Source organism: Oryzias latipes, chromosome 4 (assembly GCF_002234675.1).
Source record: "Oryzias latipes chromosome 4, ASM223467v1".
NCBI classification, from domain to species: domain Eukaryota; kingdom Metazoa; phylum Chordata; class Actinopteri; order Beloniformes; family Adrianichthyidae; genus Oryzias; species Oryzias latipes.
In genome coordinates this window covers 29,011,789-29,026,998 of record NC_019862.2, presented here as the reverse complement: position 1 = coordinate 29,026,998, position 15,210 = coordinate 29,011,789, and the positions used below count along the sequence as shown (strand labels likewise).

At 43.3% G+C, this 15,210-nt stretch overlaps 1 protein-coding gene across 1 annotated transcript in view; it reads left to right on the top strand.

Moving 5' to 3' along the window:
• The window catches only part of LOC101173050 (semaphorin-6B-like), a 141,381-nt gene that overhangs the window by 93,893 nt on the left and 32,278 nt on the right, over window positions 1-15,210 (top strand). The window contains exons 11-15 of the mRNA XM_023954529.1: window positions 7,678-7,809; window positions 7,999-8,148; window positions 8,643-8,822; window positions 12,456-12,596; window positions 14,489-14,566. Of these exons, the coding sequence (XP_023810297.1) occupies window positions 7,678-7,809; window positions 7,999-8,148; window positions 8,643-8,822; window positions 12,456-12,596; window positions 14,489-14,566 (681 nt within the window). The remainder of the gene's footprint in view (window positions 1-7,677; window positions 7,810-7,998; window positions 8,149-8,642; window positions 8,823-12,455; window positions 12,597-14,488; window positions 14,567-15,210) is intronic.

Here is a 15,210-nt window from a genome sequence, read left to right as displayed (position 1 = left end):
ATTGCATTTTCCGCATCCGGATGCTGAAAGCCGGACAGAGCTGGACTGGTGTTTGAGAGGAGCGATTCCATGATGGCTGACAGAAGCGTCACGGCTGAAATGAACTGTTGGTGCAGATCAGAGCTGAAACTGCAACAGCTGCAGGGAGTTTCAGGGATTCCCACAGAAAAATGCAGATTATTTCTAAATTGAATCCTGCTAACAAGAGTGGTGCAGTCAGACACGTGACGACGTCCTCTTCATGATGTCACGGACGGGACTCACCTTGAAATATTTTATGAGGCCATTAATGTTGGAATGGAAGTTCCAAAGTGTCCCATTGACCAGGCAGCATGCCAGGAAGTTAAGCGGACGGAGGGATGTAAAATAATCCACCACAGAGTTTGGTCCATTTAAAACAACAAAAAAATTTAAAGGCTAGATTGAACTGAAAGCTAGGATAGGCTCCAGCAACCTCATGACCCTGAAAGAGATTTAACATGTTCAGAAAATGGATGGATGGTTGGATGGACGTATATAGAAGAATAGGTGGATGAATGAACAAATGAATGAATGATTGGATGGATGGATGGTTGGAAAAAAGGAAAAATTGCTAGAAGGACAGATGGTAGGATGTATGAATAAATGGATGGATGGACAGATGAATGGATGGATTAAACTCAATTAACAGGAGAGAAGGGTAACCCAATAAACATTTTCTAAACGGACCCCCTTCACAAACCTGTGAATATTTTTAAACAGGTAATAAAAATAATTTTTCAACTAATTACCAAAAATAAAACAGTTATTTTAGTAAAGGAGCCACATGTGTCTGCAGATTAAAAAAAAAAAGATTTATCGTCCTTTTTATGTCCTGATTTATCTTAACGTATATGAATAAAAGTGGGATTGATTCATTTTTAATTTTTGAGTGGATGGAATGACAGAACAAAGTGAATTAATTGTATGTTGGTGAGGAACTGCCTGATCCTGCTCCTCCATAATGTCCTCGCTGAAAACAGTTTTGGAGAAAATCCCCAATGAGTGCAAACTGTCAAAGATGAACCTTTAAAGTCTTATTCTAAAATGAAATAGACTCATTCTGCAGCATTTAGTCCTGAGGACTCAGACGCTCGTCTGAAACAGCGGAGATTGATTTTTCGCATCAGTTACCAACTCCCACCTTCATGGTGGAGCTATTGGTGCAGAGGTGGAGTAAAACCCCTCAGCAGGGGGGGCCTACCTTCACACCGAGCAAAAGGTTAAAGACAAACGCACAAGCAAACAAGCGCGTAAAAAAACAAGAAAATCCGCCCACAAACTGGTGAACGCTTAAACCAGATTAGAGGTTTTTATTTAGGGTTTTTTTGTCGTAAATTGGACTTTATATAAACAGAAAAACATTTACAAATGAAAATGAGGACATTTGCTGCAGTATTTGTCAAATACATAAGTTTGGTTTTAAATATAGAGATGGATAATTGGTGGGTGCAGTTTTTTAAATTGTGAGTGTGGTATGTAGAATTATCTGTGCAAACGAAAGCGCCTTTGATTTCTTTCAGTCAAACAATCATTTCTGTTCTCAGAATAATCTACAGGGTCAAGAATTTGGAAATTTTTGTACTGAGACTAAAAATTTCTTATGTTTGAACTCAGATGCTGTTTACTTCTAGTTTAAGACATTTTATTTTCTACAAAATGAAAATTGTTGTTTATTAAACATCACTTTTGTCAGTACAATCTTCCCTTGCTTAAATTGCAGTTCACTGTCTCGTTATATCACAGATTTCTTTTACTGAAAATGTTCACGTTTTTTTTTTTTTAACAGCACGTTGTATTCTGCATTCTGATTGGCTGTAGACAGTGTCAATCTTTCTCCTGTGTTCTGCTTATGTTCAGTTTGGCAACAACATAAATCCTCAACCGCGATCAGATCTTTTTTTTTCTAATCTATAAAACTGGATTTATTTTTTATGAAACTTTGAGAATTTAAACAAGACAGAAAAGACTGAAAATGTTCACATCTGTCTGAGAAAAGTGTTGAAAGTGTGCAGTGAGGAGTTTTACAGCTGAGGAAGAATCCCAGCAGGACGGAAAAATGAGGATTAAAGGGGGGGATGAAGGGCCTGAAAGACAGAACCCAGAAAAGTGTCACGTAAAGCAGGAACAGGAAGGAGATCCAGATGAAAAAGTTCCAGATGTGGGTTCAGAACCACAGAATCCAGACATGTAAAGGCAGAAGATGAGGAGGATGCTCAGAACAAACAGTTTCATTTGGAATCATTTTGATCCCAAACATGGAGGCGGCATTTCTTCTGGATGAGGTGGAGCTTCTTTCAGAGGATGTTTACTGCAGCAGAAAGGCTCCACATCAGAAGTTTTATGTCCAAAAGCCTCTCCTCAGAAATAACACATAAAAATCTACTCCTAGTAGCAAAAGCTCATTTAGACAGAAGCCCCTTGAAGGCACGCTTCACTGGTCCTCCATCTTTTTATGGAGCCTGTATCTAACTTACTGCAGGTTAGGGTTCAAAAACCCAAATCTTTATGTTTCTGTCGCCTGAGCCTCACTTTCCTGGACGCAGATGCAGATGAGATTTGAAGTTTTACAGCCTCAGCTCCTGATATTAACGATGTTCTTCAGATGAAAAACCTTCAAAACAGAAAATCTAATGATACGCTTCATTAATGCCCTCCTAAAAACCCCATGAGATGAAGCATGAGGCTCCAGAGATTTAAAGAGGTCGGAGACAAAACTCTCTACTGACAAATGTAAAAATCCTATTTATGCTTTTTTATACTCAGGTTTGTTTGTTTTTTGTCAGACACAAAGTAAACAACCAGCATTTTTATATTTATGATCAGTTTAGGTGATAAAGACTACAATTATCCAGGACTCAGATTCAGAATATAGACCAAAACAAAACTTTAACGTAAATAAGAAAATTAAATATTAAATGTCTGTTTGAACAATACACATCTTAGTGAGGTTTATTTCAGGTTTTTCTGAGTTTTTTCCTAAATATTTAATGTTGTTTTCATGAAGGATACCATAAAACACCAGATGAAGGCTCATTTTTAATCCTTTTTCCTAGAAAATTCCTTTTCATTTTCTTTGTTTAAACAGTGTTGAGCTTTTTATGTCACAAATCTTCTCATAGAGAAGCATCTTTCCAGTGTTTGGACTCTAAAGCCTTGTGTATTATTTTTTTCAAAAACAATAACAAAAATACAAAATAAAGCCCATTTTCCCTAAAAATGTGGAATATTTACTACAACATAAAAACGTAATACTTCTACATTTTTGAAAGCATTCCCTTGTGTTGTCTTAAAATACTTTTGTTTTTAGATACATGAAGAACAGTAACATCCACCTCATTTTTAATAAATGACAAACTTTTAGTAGTAAATAAAATACTATTCAAACAATATTAAGGGTTCAAACTGTAAAGAACGGATGCCTGGGGAGGTCGCAGATTCGGGCAGAGCAGATATGATATCTGCAGAGCAGATTCGGATGGTGGAGCTTATTTTTTACTTATTTATTGGTAAAAGAAAAAACTGAATTTGTAAAAAAAAAAATGAGAGCCAAAAAAAGAAAAACTATTAAATATAAGGACAGAGTCAGAAAAGTCTGTTTTTTCAGCTCAACGGCGGCTCTGAAAATGTTAATGCTACTAATAAAGTTTTATACAAAGTGCCTCTTATTATAATTACAAAATACAGTTTTTATAAATGTTCTATGAATTCATTTTGTTGCATTTATGTCTTAAGGTCCGCTACGTGAAAAAATAGTGTGACTTTAAAGGGGCCCGTGATCGCAGGGAGGCGACACATGGAGCAGCTCGTTAGCACAGCATCAAAGAACGATGGCATCATAGCATTTAGCATCGTAGCATCAGGGTCTGTTTTCACGTCTGCGCTTTGGGAGAGACCGGCGGACTGACTTTACTCTGATCAACAAGAGAGCAGTGAGCTGGGAAAATCAAGTCTAAATTTTCCCCCAAAGTAAATAGTCTAAAACAACAAATTTGAATGAATCCATTAAATCCATTGATCGCCCAGCCCTTAGAATACGTGCGAGGAGAAGAGCAAAGCCCCCGTCGGCTCTGTGTGGCCCTCAATGCCACAGTGTTGAGTGCTTGCCAGACAAATTGCTTTGGCTGGCAGCGTGCGGGGAAAGCAGCATGGAGCAGGACTTCTGGAGAGGAGGCGCAGCCGTCCGCGCACGCCACACGGCCTTGTGCGGCGTCCAGTTTGAGCTGCAGGATGGGAACGATGAGATGAGTCCGGGATTTATGGTCTGGCTTTGACACTCTGGAGTTATTCGTCTCCTCCTGTGCCTGCAGAGCCCCGGGCTTCATCTTACAGCAGTAGAGGATTCCCCCAGTCTCTGTTTTCATATCTAATACTGCCGGGGGGGCTGCCTTTTCCTTTGTGCATCCACACAGGGTCACATCAGCAGGAGAGGCTTGAAAGAGCTAAGCTTTCTGTGTGAACTCTGAATGTTCAAGGAAATGTTTCCTCGTCGTATAAAGCGGTAAAGTCTGAAGTAGCACCAACACATTATTGGGTAAAAGATTTCTTTCAAAATGTTCCGTTTATGTGTTCATCTATTTTAAAGCCTGGCATGGACTCATAAGGCTAAAAAAGGAGGACGAGGAGTAGGAGGAGAACAGGTTTGCAGTGGCGGGACAGAGAAGGATGTACAGACGGAGATGTCAGTTGATGGAATAATGAGAATTTTGGTTTGTCTACATCTGAGGAAGACGCCATTCTCAACTTGTGCTCAAGTGGCCACTTCCAATGAAAAGTCTATGTAGACGGGTGTTTCGGGCCTCCGTGTGCAAAACTATCTAGCTACGCAAGTTTTCAGGACTTTTTTCGTGCTTTACTTACAAGACGCCCCGCCATTGAACACGTGTTGAAAGGTAAACCAGATTGAACTTTGACCAATCAGCGTCTCAGACTTAGTAGGGACCTTTAGATGGCGCACCAACTTTTTAAAAATTGATCATGAGGAGTAGCTAATAATTACGATTTGTGCCCGACTGGAATTGGTGATTGGTTCGAGTCGGTCTGAGTCACTGTTTCTATGACAACCACTCTCACCGATAAGGAGTGAGCTTGATGGACCATTAGAAACTGGGCTTATCTGTCAATCAAACATTTGAGACGTGGGGGGCCAGCAGGCTCCACCCACTATTACAGAGGCATCTAATTGGTCAGTTTATAACTTGAATTACTTGAACTACAGAAAAAGTATCATGAAAACATGAGAATTATCAAGTAGATGTTAAAGCCAGAATGGTTATTCTCACCAATAGAATGACTTCTCTATAGAAATTTATGGGATTTTTAGCTTCTTGGAGCCAGCAGGTACTTCCTGTTTGGAACATCAGAGGGGTGGGGTCACTCAGTCCTGTTCTTATGTACAGTCAATAGTTTAACCTGACCTATGACCCATTTGAACTGTTGACTGCAACAAGGATGATCCGTTTAGTGGTGTCTGTGGGAGCTCTGTCAGTTGAAGTCTCCGGAGAAGAAGCAGGATTTCCCTGCAGAACTGCACGGTTTGGATGAAAGGCCACCTGCTTCGTGCTTGGACGTATAAAGGCACACAGCTGTAGAATGCAAACAACCGCTTACGCGGTGGGACTCTGCAAACGCTGAAGACGTTCATGAATCCCAGCCATCTTTTCTCTGTTTTCGTGATTATAAATTCTCTGGTAACAGATTTTATTCACATCAAACCTCTCTTTTGTTGTATGCCAGCCAGTCCTGGTTCAACTTCATTCCCCCGCCCCATATTGACAACTTTTACTGGAGCAGAAAAAGCAGATTTATTAAAACTCTTTTTGTTTTTGTTCAAATCTTCCTCAGAGGTTTTAGTTTCATTGCAGCAGAATGAATAAAACTGTGATTCTATAGCCTTAAGGTTGGTGTTAGCTCATGCTTTCTGAAGCACCACCCCCCACCCCCACCTCACCACCCTCAGTCAACAAGAAAGGGCGAAGTAAGAAATTGGAAAATTGCACCAACAGCAAGCAAGTCTCTAGGACATGCATGGAGGGGGTGCATTAAGAGGACAGAGAAAGAAAATCCCAATTTTTCCATTTCTAAGAGAAAAACAGCCCGAGGCTTTTCTTCTGTGAGCCGCCCAGCGGTGCACGGGGCAGACCCACAGACCATCAGCCAGGGGGTGGAGGTGGGAGGATGGAGAGGTGAAGGAAGCTGGCAGCCGAGCAGAGCTGGGAGAGGTGTCGCACCGAACATCTGGTGCCTGCGGCCCTCAGAGACCTTCAGCCGTCAGCGGATCCGCCTGCAGCTCCTCCACGTTGGAACGGTCCCAAATCCCAACCCGCAGAACGTTGAGCACCTTCAGGCGCTGCTCGTCCCTCTGAAACGTCTCTACGCTTGAGACCGGATCCTGGGGGCAGATAGAAGGTCCAGATGGGGCTTGTGTGTGAAAATCTGCAGAAGCAGGACCCAGGTGACTCATGCTGTTAATATGTGAAGCTAGTTCTTAGTCACCGGTTCTCACTCCATGTGCACCGTTAGTCGTTGATGAGGACGCCACGGGAAGAGCCAGTGGAGGCGTCGGGAACATCCGGACTCTGGGATATCTCCTTTGTTTCTCTGTACCTCAATGAGAAAAAAGGGAGATCAGCTCTGGGCAAGTGGGCGGTCTGAAGGTTTATGTATTTACTGAAAATTTCTTCTAGTGATTAGTACTGTTGGGGAGGGGGTCTGGACTAGTCAGAGCAGTGGGTTTCTGCTGGCTTAATTTTTACTGAAATCCTGAATCTTATGAGAAGCTGTGACTCATTTCCTGTTTGACCATATATGTACATAGGAGGAACCCCAGCACGGCTCTTTTGGTGAACATCACGAGTTGAATCCCCCACCTGAACCTGAGAACAGGGCTGAGTGTGACGTCACCCACAGTAAACGCTCAACCTCCGGCTCCAACTACATGAAATCGATTTAGTCGCCTTTTATTTTTTTTATTTTTTTTTTGCAATACAGTTAGACCCATGTTGGAGCCAGACGTCAGCAAACAGTGGGTTGGTTTGAGTAAACGTTTCTATAGCAACCACTCTGGCCAATTGGGAGTGAGCTTATTGGAAGGCCACACTCCTACACCTTGAATGAGCTACAGGAAACCTGTCAAACATTTTGATCGTTGGACGTGGGGCTCAGTGAGCTCCACCTACTTTTATTGAGACGTCTGATTGGTCAGTGTATAACTTAAGTAACTTGATATATTAAAAAAAAGGATTATCAAGAAGATGTTAAAAACAGGTATCAGACCCAGAACGGTTGTTCTGTCTAATAGAATAACAGCTGTTTGTTTCTCTATAGATGTCTATAGGATTTTGCAGGTACTTCCTGTTTGGAACGATTCCCATATACAGGCCATAGCTGTCTGTCTGTGCTTTGTATTACATTTCAGTATAAGCGTCTGTTTTCCTTCCTTCCTCCATTTTTAGCCGCTATCTCTTCCAGTTGGAAGCTTCAGCCTCTGTTCTCCGTCTGTAATCCGTCGTTTCTCTTCTTTTGCAGTCACTCCCTCTCTCTGCTCCCCTTTAGGAAGAAAAGGCTTCTTGACATGAAACTGACAGTCATTTTGTATCAGCTGCTCTTTGAGCTCCTGTCCCCCCCCCCCTCAGCAGCGTCTTGTCTCTGTCTCGACAGCATCCCGGGCTCAGCCGTGTGTGCCTTTGACATGGAGCAGCTGGCTGCCGTGTTCGACGGGAGGTTTAAGGAGCAGAAATCACCCGAGTCTATTTGGACGCCTGTACCAGATGAAGTCATCCCAAAGCCGAGGTGCAAAAATGCAGAATGCTCGCTTGGAAACCTTTTATGGCTAAAGCTTCTTTTAGGAATCTTTCATGTAGATATGAAGTTAGAATAAACAAGCCGTAAAAGTGACGACATTGCACTTTAACATAGAGGATTCTTTCTCAGAGAAGTGTTTTGTTCTGATGAACTGCTCACATTAATGAATGTCTCCAGACCCGGCGGTTGTGCTGTTCAAGGGTCCAAGTTCAACTCCTCCAACTCTTTTCCCGACGAGATGCTGAACTTCGTGAAGACCCATCCCCTCATGGACGAGGCCGTGCCGTCACTGGGACAACGGCCCTGGATCGTCAGAACCATGGTCAGGTGGGACTGGACTCGCTTTTAGAAGGAATCTCACCGAACATCAGGAAAGACCTCACTGACTCGGTTTGAGGTTGAGATGTTGACCTGCAAAAGTCACATCCATGCCGAAGGGACAGTTAATGCATGTAGTTGCACACCTGCACGCTCGTGCATCGTTTGTTGTGGAAGCTGGTTTCCATCTTCCTCTTCCGTCTCTCCTTCCAAGTGCACTCTTGATGCATGAATGAATATGAAGTTTGATCCCTCGTCCCGCTGCTGCGCTGCCATTGGTTCATCCTATCGGTGACCTAAATTTTACACATTTAGAAACTTGAAGAAAATTCTTGATATTTTCTCAAAAATGACTCATTTAATGCTAGACCTTCCATCAAATCCCTTTGAGCACCCTAACAGCCGCTAAGCCGCCTCGCTCACGCCTCGCTCACGCCTCGCTCACGCCTCGCTCACGCCTCGCTCACGCCTCGCTCACGCCTCGCTCTGTCCGTCTGTTCCAGGTACCAGCTGAATAAGATCGTGGTGGATACAGAGGCGGGCCCCTCCAGGAACCGCACCGTCCTTTTCCTGGGGTCCAACCGGGGGACCATCCTGAAGTTCCTCATCATGCCGAACCAGGACAACACGGTCACCAGCAGTAACGTCTTCCTGGAAGAGCTGGAAGGCTTTAACCCCGACAGGTGAGACCACGAGCTGCTGCCTGGAATGATGGGAAACAGGCTTAATTACAGTCACCAGATTCTGAGCAACTTTGACAGTTTTTCACATTTTTGTGGGATGTATAGATTCACATGAGCTGCTATTTTAGTCCTCTCATTATTAAATATTATTTACCATCATGTGTGCCCTGCATCTTCATAGCTTATTTGGTAAATAGTTATAAAGCATGTCAGCCTTTCTGTGTTTCTCAAAGGTTAAGAAAATTGAATAAAATGTTTATTTCAAAGCAGAAAAAATGAACTTAAGAAGATGCCTTGAAAGAAACAAGAGCTTTGGTTTCCATCTAAGGACACCTGGAGGTGTGAGGAGCCAAGAAAATGATTCACAGGAAGAAAAAAAGAAAAATGAGGTTTCTCTGGAAATCAAACCTGTCCTGAGTCATGCAGAAAACCTTTCCTTTTTCTTCATAAACACTCATCTTTGGGATGATTCATCAGAAACCAGAGAAGAGAAAAACAGCAGGTTGAAAAGATGAGACCCGAAGGCTGAAGATGATCTGCAGGACTCACTTAGAGGGAGGGTTATTTAAAAAGACAAAGCTCTTTTTCCTTTGTGAGCAATCATTTGATCAATGATTCAACTGAAACTTCCTCCATTCTTTAGGAAATAAGCTGTTTAGGAACGGTTTTCGTCTCCTTTAGCCAAAAACTCGTTTCCCGAGGACCGGAATCATGTTTGGTGTCTGCTTTGCGGCAGAATTTGAGGGCGAAGCCTCTCCAGCTTTTCTAATTAGCATTTACACGAGGCCCGCACCTCTGAGGCTGCTTCGGATGCCTGCAGTTACGTAACAGACTCCGACTGCGCTCGTCTTATAAGCTGGGTTCTGCATTTTTTCGTCTTTTGATGAGGAGCGCGGTTGCACACGGCGGATGATGACGGCGCACATCACTAATGCAGGCAGATTTAGTCATTATCTTTCACCGAGGCCAATTAGAGGCGTTTTACAAAGAAACTAGATGTTTCTAAATACTCTGCGCTGCCGTAATTGCACCTGCGCACATAAATGCCTGTTTCTTTCTGCAGGAAATTGAACCAAAGTCTTATTTCTTAAAGGACCTGACTCCTTTTCTTTCTCCTGCAGAACACGAGCACATTCCTTGAAGCACATTTTCATGATTTAAGGATGACTGGAGCCAGCTGCTTTGGCATAGTTCAGTGTGCATGGTGGGCTCACCAGGAGGCCGATGACGGTCCGACCACCACAGCAGGAATCTGGATAATCAGATTCACTGCAGCCACGCCCTCACACATGCACAGAAATGAAGTCCTGAAACACAGCCCAGGTTTAGGTCGGCACAGATGTAAACCTGTTAGATGCAGCTTACAGTAAGAAGATGGCGTGAATGAAATGTAACACTAACAGAGATGGCGTTCTCTTTCATTGTTTCCCAGCTGACTGAAGTTCAGTTCTTTGATTTTCTGTGCTCCAGGCGTCGGCGCCTTTTTTTCTCTCCACGTCTCAGCCGGTCCGCCCTCCCGCCTTTCATGCTGATGGCTTTGAAGAAAGACTAGCAGCCTAGCCCCCCCAGAATGATAGATTATTCTCAACGACTGTGGGTCCACTGCAGTGGCTTTACCATAAACCATGTAGATCTCTTGTAGCCCAGACCTGCAGGTACGGGGGTAAAATACGTCTTTCGTACTTTGCTGATTTTGTAGGTTTGTCCAGTTAAACATAAATTGACAGTCAGTCATCCTGATAGTCCGTTCATTTGAAAATTAATGAACTAAACTTTAAAGAATTGATATCCATTTATTTGCATTTCATTGAGGGAAAGAAGTATTTGATCCCCTAGTAACCATTAAGAGTTCTGGTTCACACAGACCAACTAGACTCTCCCCATCAATCTGTCACCTGAACTGATCACCTGTAGAAAAGACACCTGTCCACAGAATCAGTCCATCAGTCAGACTCCAAACTCTCCAACATGGAAAGACTAAAGAGCTTTCAGTGGGTTTAAGGGAAAAGATTGTAGACCTGCACCAGACCGGAATGGACTTCAAAACCATCAGCAAGAAGATGGGGGTTACCATGACAACAGTTGGTAAAACACGACTATCAACCCGGGGTCCAAACCAGATCTGACCTGGTGGGGTTTCCATGATCTTGGAGAACAAAGAGAAATCGGCCTAAAAGAACACGGCAGGAGCTAGTTGTTGATCTCACTGCAGCTGGAACCACAGGCACCAAGAAAACCGCTGGTAAGACTTCACGCCACAAGAACGCAGAGACAAAGCGGAGTGAGGGGAATAATTTAATTTAACAAACGGCACCACTCCAAGAGGGAAGAAAACTCCAAACCTAACAAAACACAGGCTCTTAGCAAAGCCAAGAGTGTCAAAAGAACCAGACAGAAACCCACACTGCAACACAGAGCACAGAAAGAGGGGAGTTTAAATAGCACAAAACAAATGAACTAAAGTTTAGGCAGCTGTGTGCCACTCCAGGTACAGACAGGTGAAGGGGCGGGGCCCACCAGGAGCCACAGCCAACCTGCACAATAAACAAAGGACTGAGAACAAGACAAAAGGAAGCTGAAAGGCTGTGTCACACTCAGAGCTGGCAAAGTCTTCCTGCTTAAGAAGGCAGATGTGCAGACCCGCCTGAAGTTTGAACACCTTCATGATTCAGAGAGAGATTGGGAGAAGGTGCTGTGGTCAGATCAGACCAACATGCAGCTCTTTGGCATCAACTCAACCCGTCGGGTTTGGAGGAAGAGAAATGCTGGAGATGACCCCAAGAAAACTGTCTCCACTGTCAAGCACGGAGGCGGAAACATTATGGTTTGGGGGTGTTTTTCTGCACAGGGCTACTTCACCATGTGGATGGGGGGGATTGGCGGAGCCATGTACCGTCAAATCCTGAACCTCTTTCCCTCCACCAGAAGGTATTCAAATGGGTGGATGGGTCATGACCCAGAACATACAAGACCATCACGGAACGGCTGACAAAAAAATCATATCAAGGTCATGGAGCGGTCCAGCCAGTCTCTGGACCTCAGTGCTATAGAAAACCTCTGGAGAGAGCTGAAGCTCAGAGTTGCTAAGCAACAGCCACCAAATCTGAAAGATTTCTATTCATTTGCAAAGAAGAGTGGAGCAGAAATCCTCCTGATGTGTGTAGAAACCTGAAACGTCTGCTCGTAAGGGTTTGGCCAGAAAGTACTAAAACTGCCCAGCAAGAGGGTTCAGATACTAATGTGAAGCTCCAAAAAATCTATATAAATTCTTTCAAGTATTTTTCTCTCTCTGTTCAAATGAACCGACCATCGGGATGACAGGCGGTCAGTTTCTTTTTAAGAAGGCCAACCAGCCAAACCAGGAAGGGATCAAATACCTGTCCTTGTGAGAAAAGATCTGGTTTCAAGTACGGCTCAGGTTTGGGTTGAGTCTGGAAAACCAGACCCATTTAGTTTGTCTGAAGCTCTTTCTTTCAGGTTCTCTGGTTTTGCACATGTTAAACCGTGAGGTGTGCGTGTGGAGGGGGAGGGGGGGGGGTCGTTCCTGCCGTGATGCTGAGGTCAGGGGTTCGTTCTCGCACTGCTGATTGGCTCATGCATCTTTGTGTTGTTCCCCCTGTGGTGCGGTTGCAGGTGTGCCGTGGACTCTCCTCAGGCCAGGCAGATGTTGTCTCTGGCTCTGGATCGGGCCAGCCGCACGCTGCTCCTCGCCTTCCCGTCCTGCGTGGTCCGAGTACCGGTGGCCCGGTGCCAGCTCCACTCCCGCTGCATGAAGTAAGCCTCCGCCCAAACGGCCAGCCGGGGGGGGGGGGGGGGGGTCGTCTGACAGGAACCACGACGTTCTCTTTGGGCTGTAAAGAACAAAACCCCTTTCAGTTCCTGTGATCTGGAGCGTCTGATGAAGTTCTGATGGATGACAGGAAGTTTGGTTTTCTCTACTAGGCTGAATAACAGATGTTCAGCAGGAATGTCATTGGTTTCTGCAAAAACGGAAGATTTTACTACAAGATTCTCTGAGGACAAAGAAGAAACACACATGCCAACAAAAACACACAAACGCTGCAAAAGCTGAGTCTTAAAGGACAAAGATTGTCTTATTTTCTGTCACATAAAAATGATTTTATCAAGAAAGTTTTTCAATTGTAAAATAACGTCCGTTTGACAAATTGAATAATTTTTGCTGAGACCAGTTTTACCCCCTGATGATGAAGAATGGATCACTTATTTCTAAGATAAGTCATACATGTTATGTCACACAGACACACAATCAACAACACACAAAAAAAGAATACACACCTACAAAAACACACAATCACAAAAAAATGCTAATCCAAACAGATAAGGAATACAAAAACACACACAAACCAAGCAAAACGCTGGCTCCATTCAAACAAAAACGCACAAACAAACACACATACACACACAAAATAAAAAAACACAAAAACATACTCATAAGCACACGTAAAAACACACATACGCACAAACATACGTAAACATAAAAACACTCATACAAGAACAAAATCAAATAAAAAAAACAAAAAACACACTTATCCAAACAAAAACACACAAACAAAAATTCAAACACACACAAAAACACCTAGATACACATACAAATCACCCACACACCCACAGACAGAAATACACAAACATGCACATATGAAAACACATACCCACACAATAAAACATACAAACACACAAACTTATAAACACACTTACAAAAACACATATAGACAACAATACAACAAAAACCACTTAAACACTCTCTTTTAAACACACAAACACACGCACATCCATGAGAGATACAGACATGACACCTGTGGCGTTGACCTGCCAGGTTCCTCGGACTCACGGCGACACACGCGGCGTGGCGCTGCGTTCACTGAACCTTGTAAATCATAGAAGCGTGTAATTCTAAGCACATTGAGAAACTGCTTGTTTCTCCTCCAAGGGTTCAGATTGTGTGTTTTTGTGTTTAAATATGAGGCTAATTTTCCATGTGTGAGTGATTTCGGGGTCTTTCAGTCACGCTTTGGCTGCTTCAAGACCTTTCTCAAGAAATTTCTGTGATTTCCTGGATTTGTTTGGCTTTCTTTTCAATTATCAGCAAATCTTATATGTAAAACCCTTCAGTCCACTGACCTTACTGACCTCAATAAACCTTATTGAAGTCGTGCTAGATCCAGAATGAGCAAATGGAGGGTTTGAACATCAAAAACTGGAATAATCTTAGTGAGTTATGTTTTTTAGACCATATTGGAGTTTTCCTCATATTGCGTGAAGCTGTAACATTCGTAAAAATCCACAGTTTATGAATCCGTTCAAGGACGGTCAAGCTTAAGAAATCTGCATCTGTTGATGCGAGCCAATATTTTATGAAAAGATGATCAAGGTTGCAGCTGAACTGATCACCATTCAACATAAAACTTCAGATTCTTTACCCTTCTGTGTTGAGAAAATGCTTTTCCTTATGGCGTGATGCTGGATTAAAGAAGAAACACGTGAGGAAGTTTTATCCTCCAGCCTTTGTAAATGTGACTTGTTGATAAATACTTGAACAGTAGCTGTCTGTTTTTGTTTGGACATCAGTTTGTCTTTTACCAATGGGTTGGACTTTACACTGAACCCTCTTGTGTTTCTGAATCCATCTCTTGGTTCTGTCCTTCCAGGAACTGCATCGCCTCCAGGGATCCATACTGCGGCTGGACCAGAGGAAGCACCTGCTCGTTCCTTAGACCTGGAACCAGGTATCCGCCTCTGCCTTCAGGCTGCATCCCCGCCTCATTGAGCGTCTCTTCTGTAACAGACTTCCTGCCCTGATTATTTTTCTGACAGCAGACCTGCTGGAACATCCCATCATATATTAATCTGCTCTGGGAGTTCACGGTTTCGTCTGGACTAAAGTCATCTGGAAAATCTGGTTCTGATCTTACCGGACTGCGCTGCATTTGTTTCTTTCTTTCTTTCTGCGCCGTTGTGGGCGTGACTGTTGTGTGTTAGCCCCGCCTCTGACACCACAGAGAAATCAAAGGTCTCCTCATTGAATTAGGCTTTCCGACGCAGGTGAGGAGCCAGCAGAACACGGACCTCAAAGACCACCTGGGGCCGTCTGCTTATGCCGTTAAAGGCCTCCTGATTGGATTTACTGCAGGCGGTCGGCTCAGAAATCCATTCAGTATAGAGTTACAGCACATTTTCTCCTTTTGCAATGATGCAAACTGAAGACCTTGGCGGTGGGTCACGTAGCATCAGACTGTCAGTCAGTCAGACAGAAGCGGACTTTTTACATACAGATAACATTTGTTTAAAAAATTGTCCGGATTTTTTTCTGAAATGCCATCAACTGTTAAAAAACGTTATGATACTTATTGCTTTTTTAGCTACAAATTGA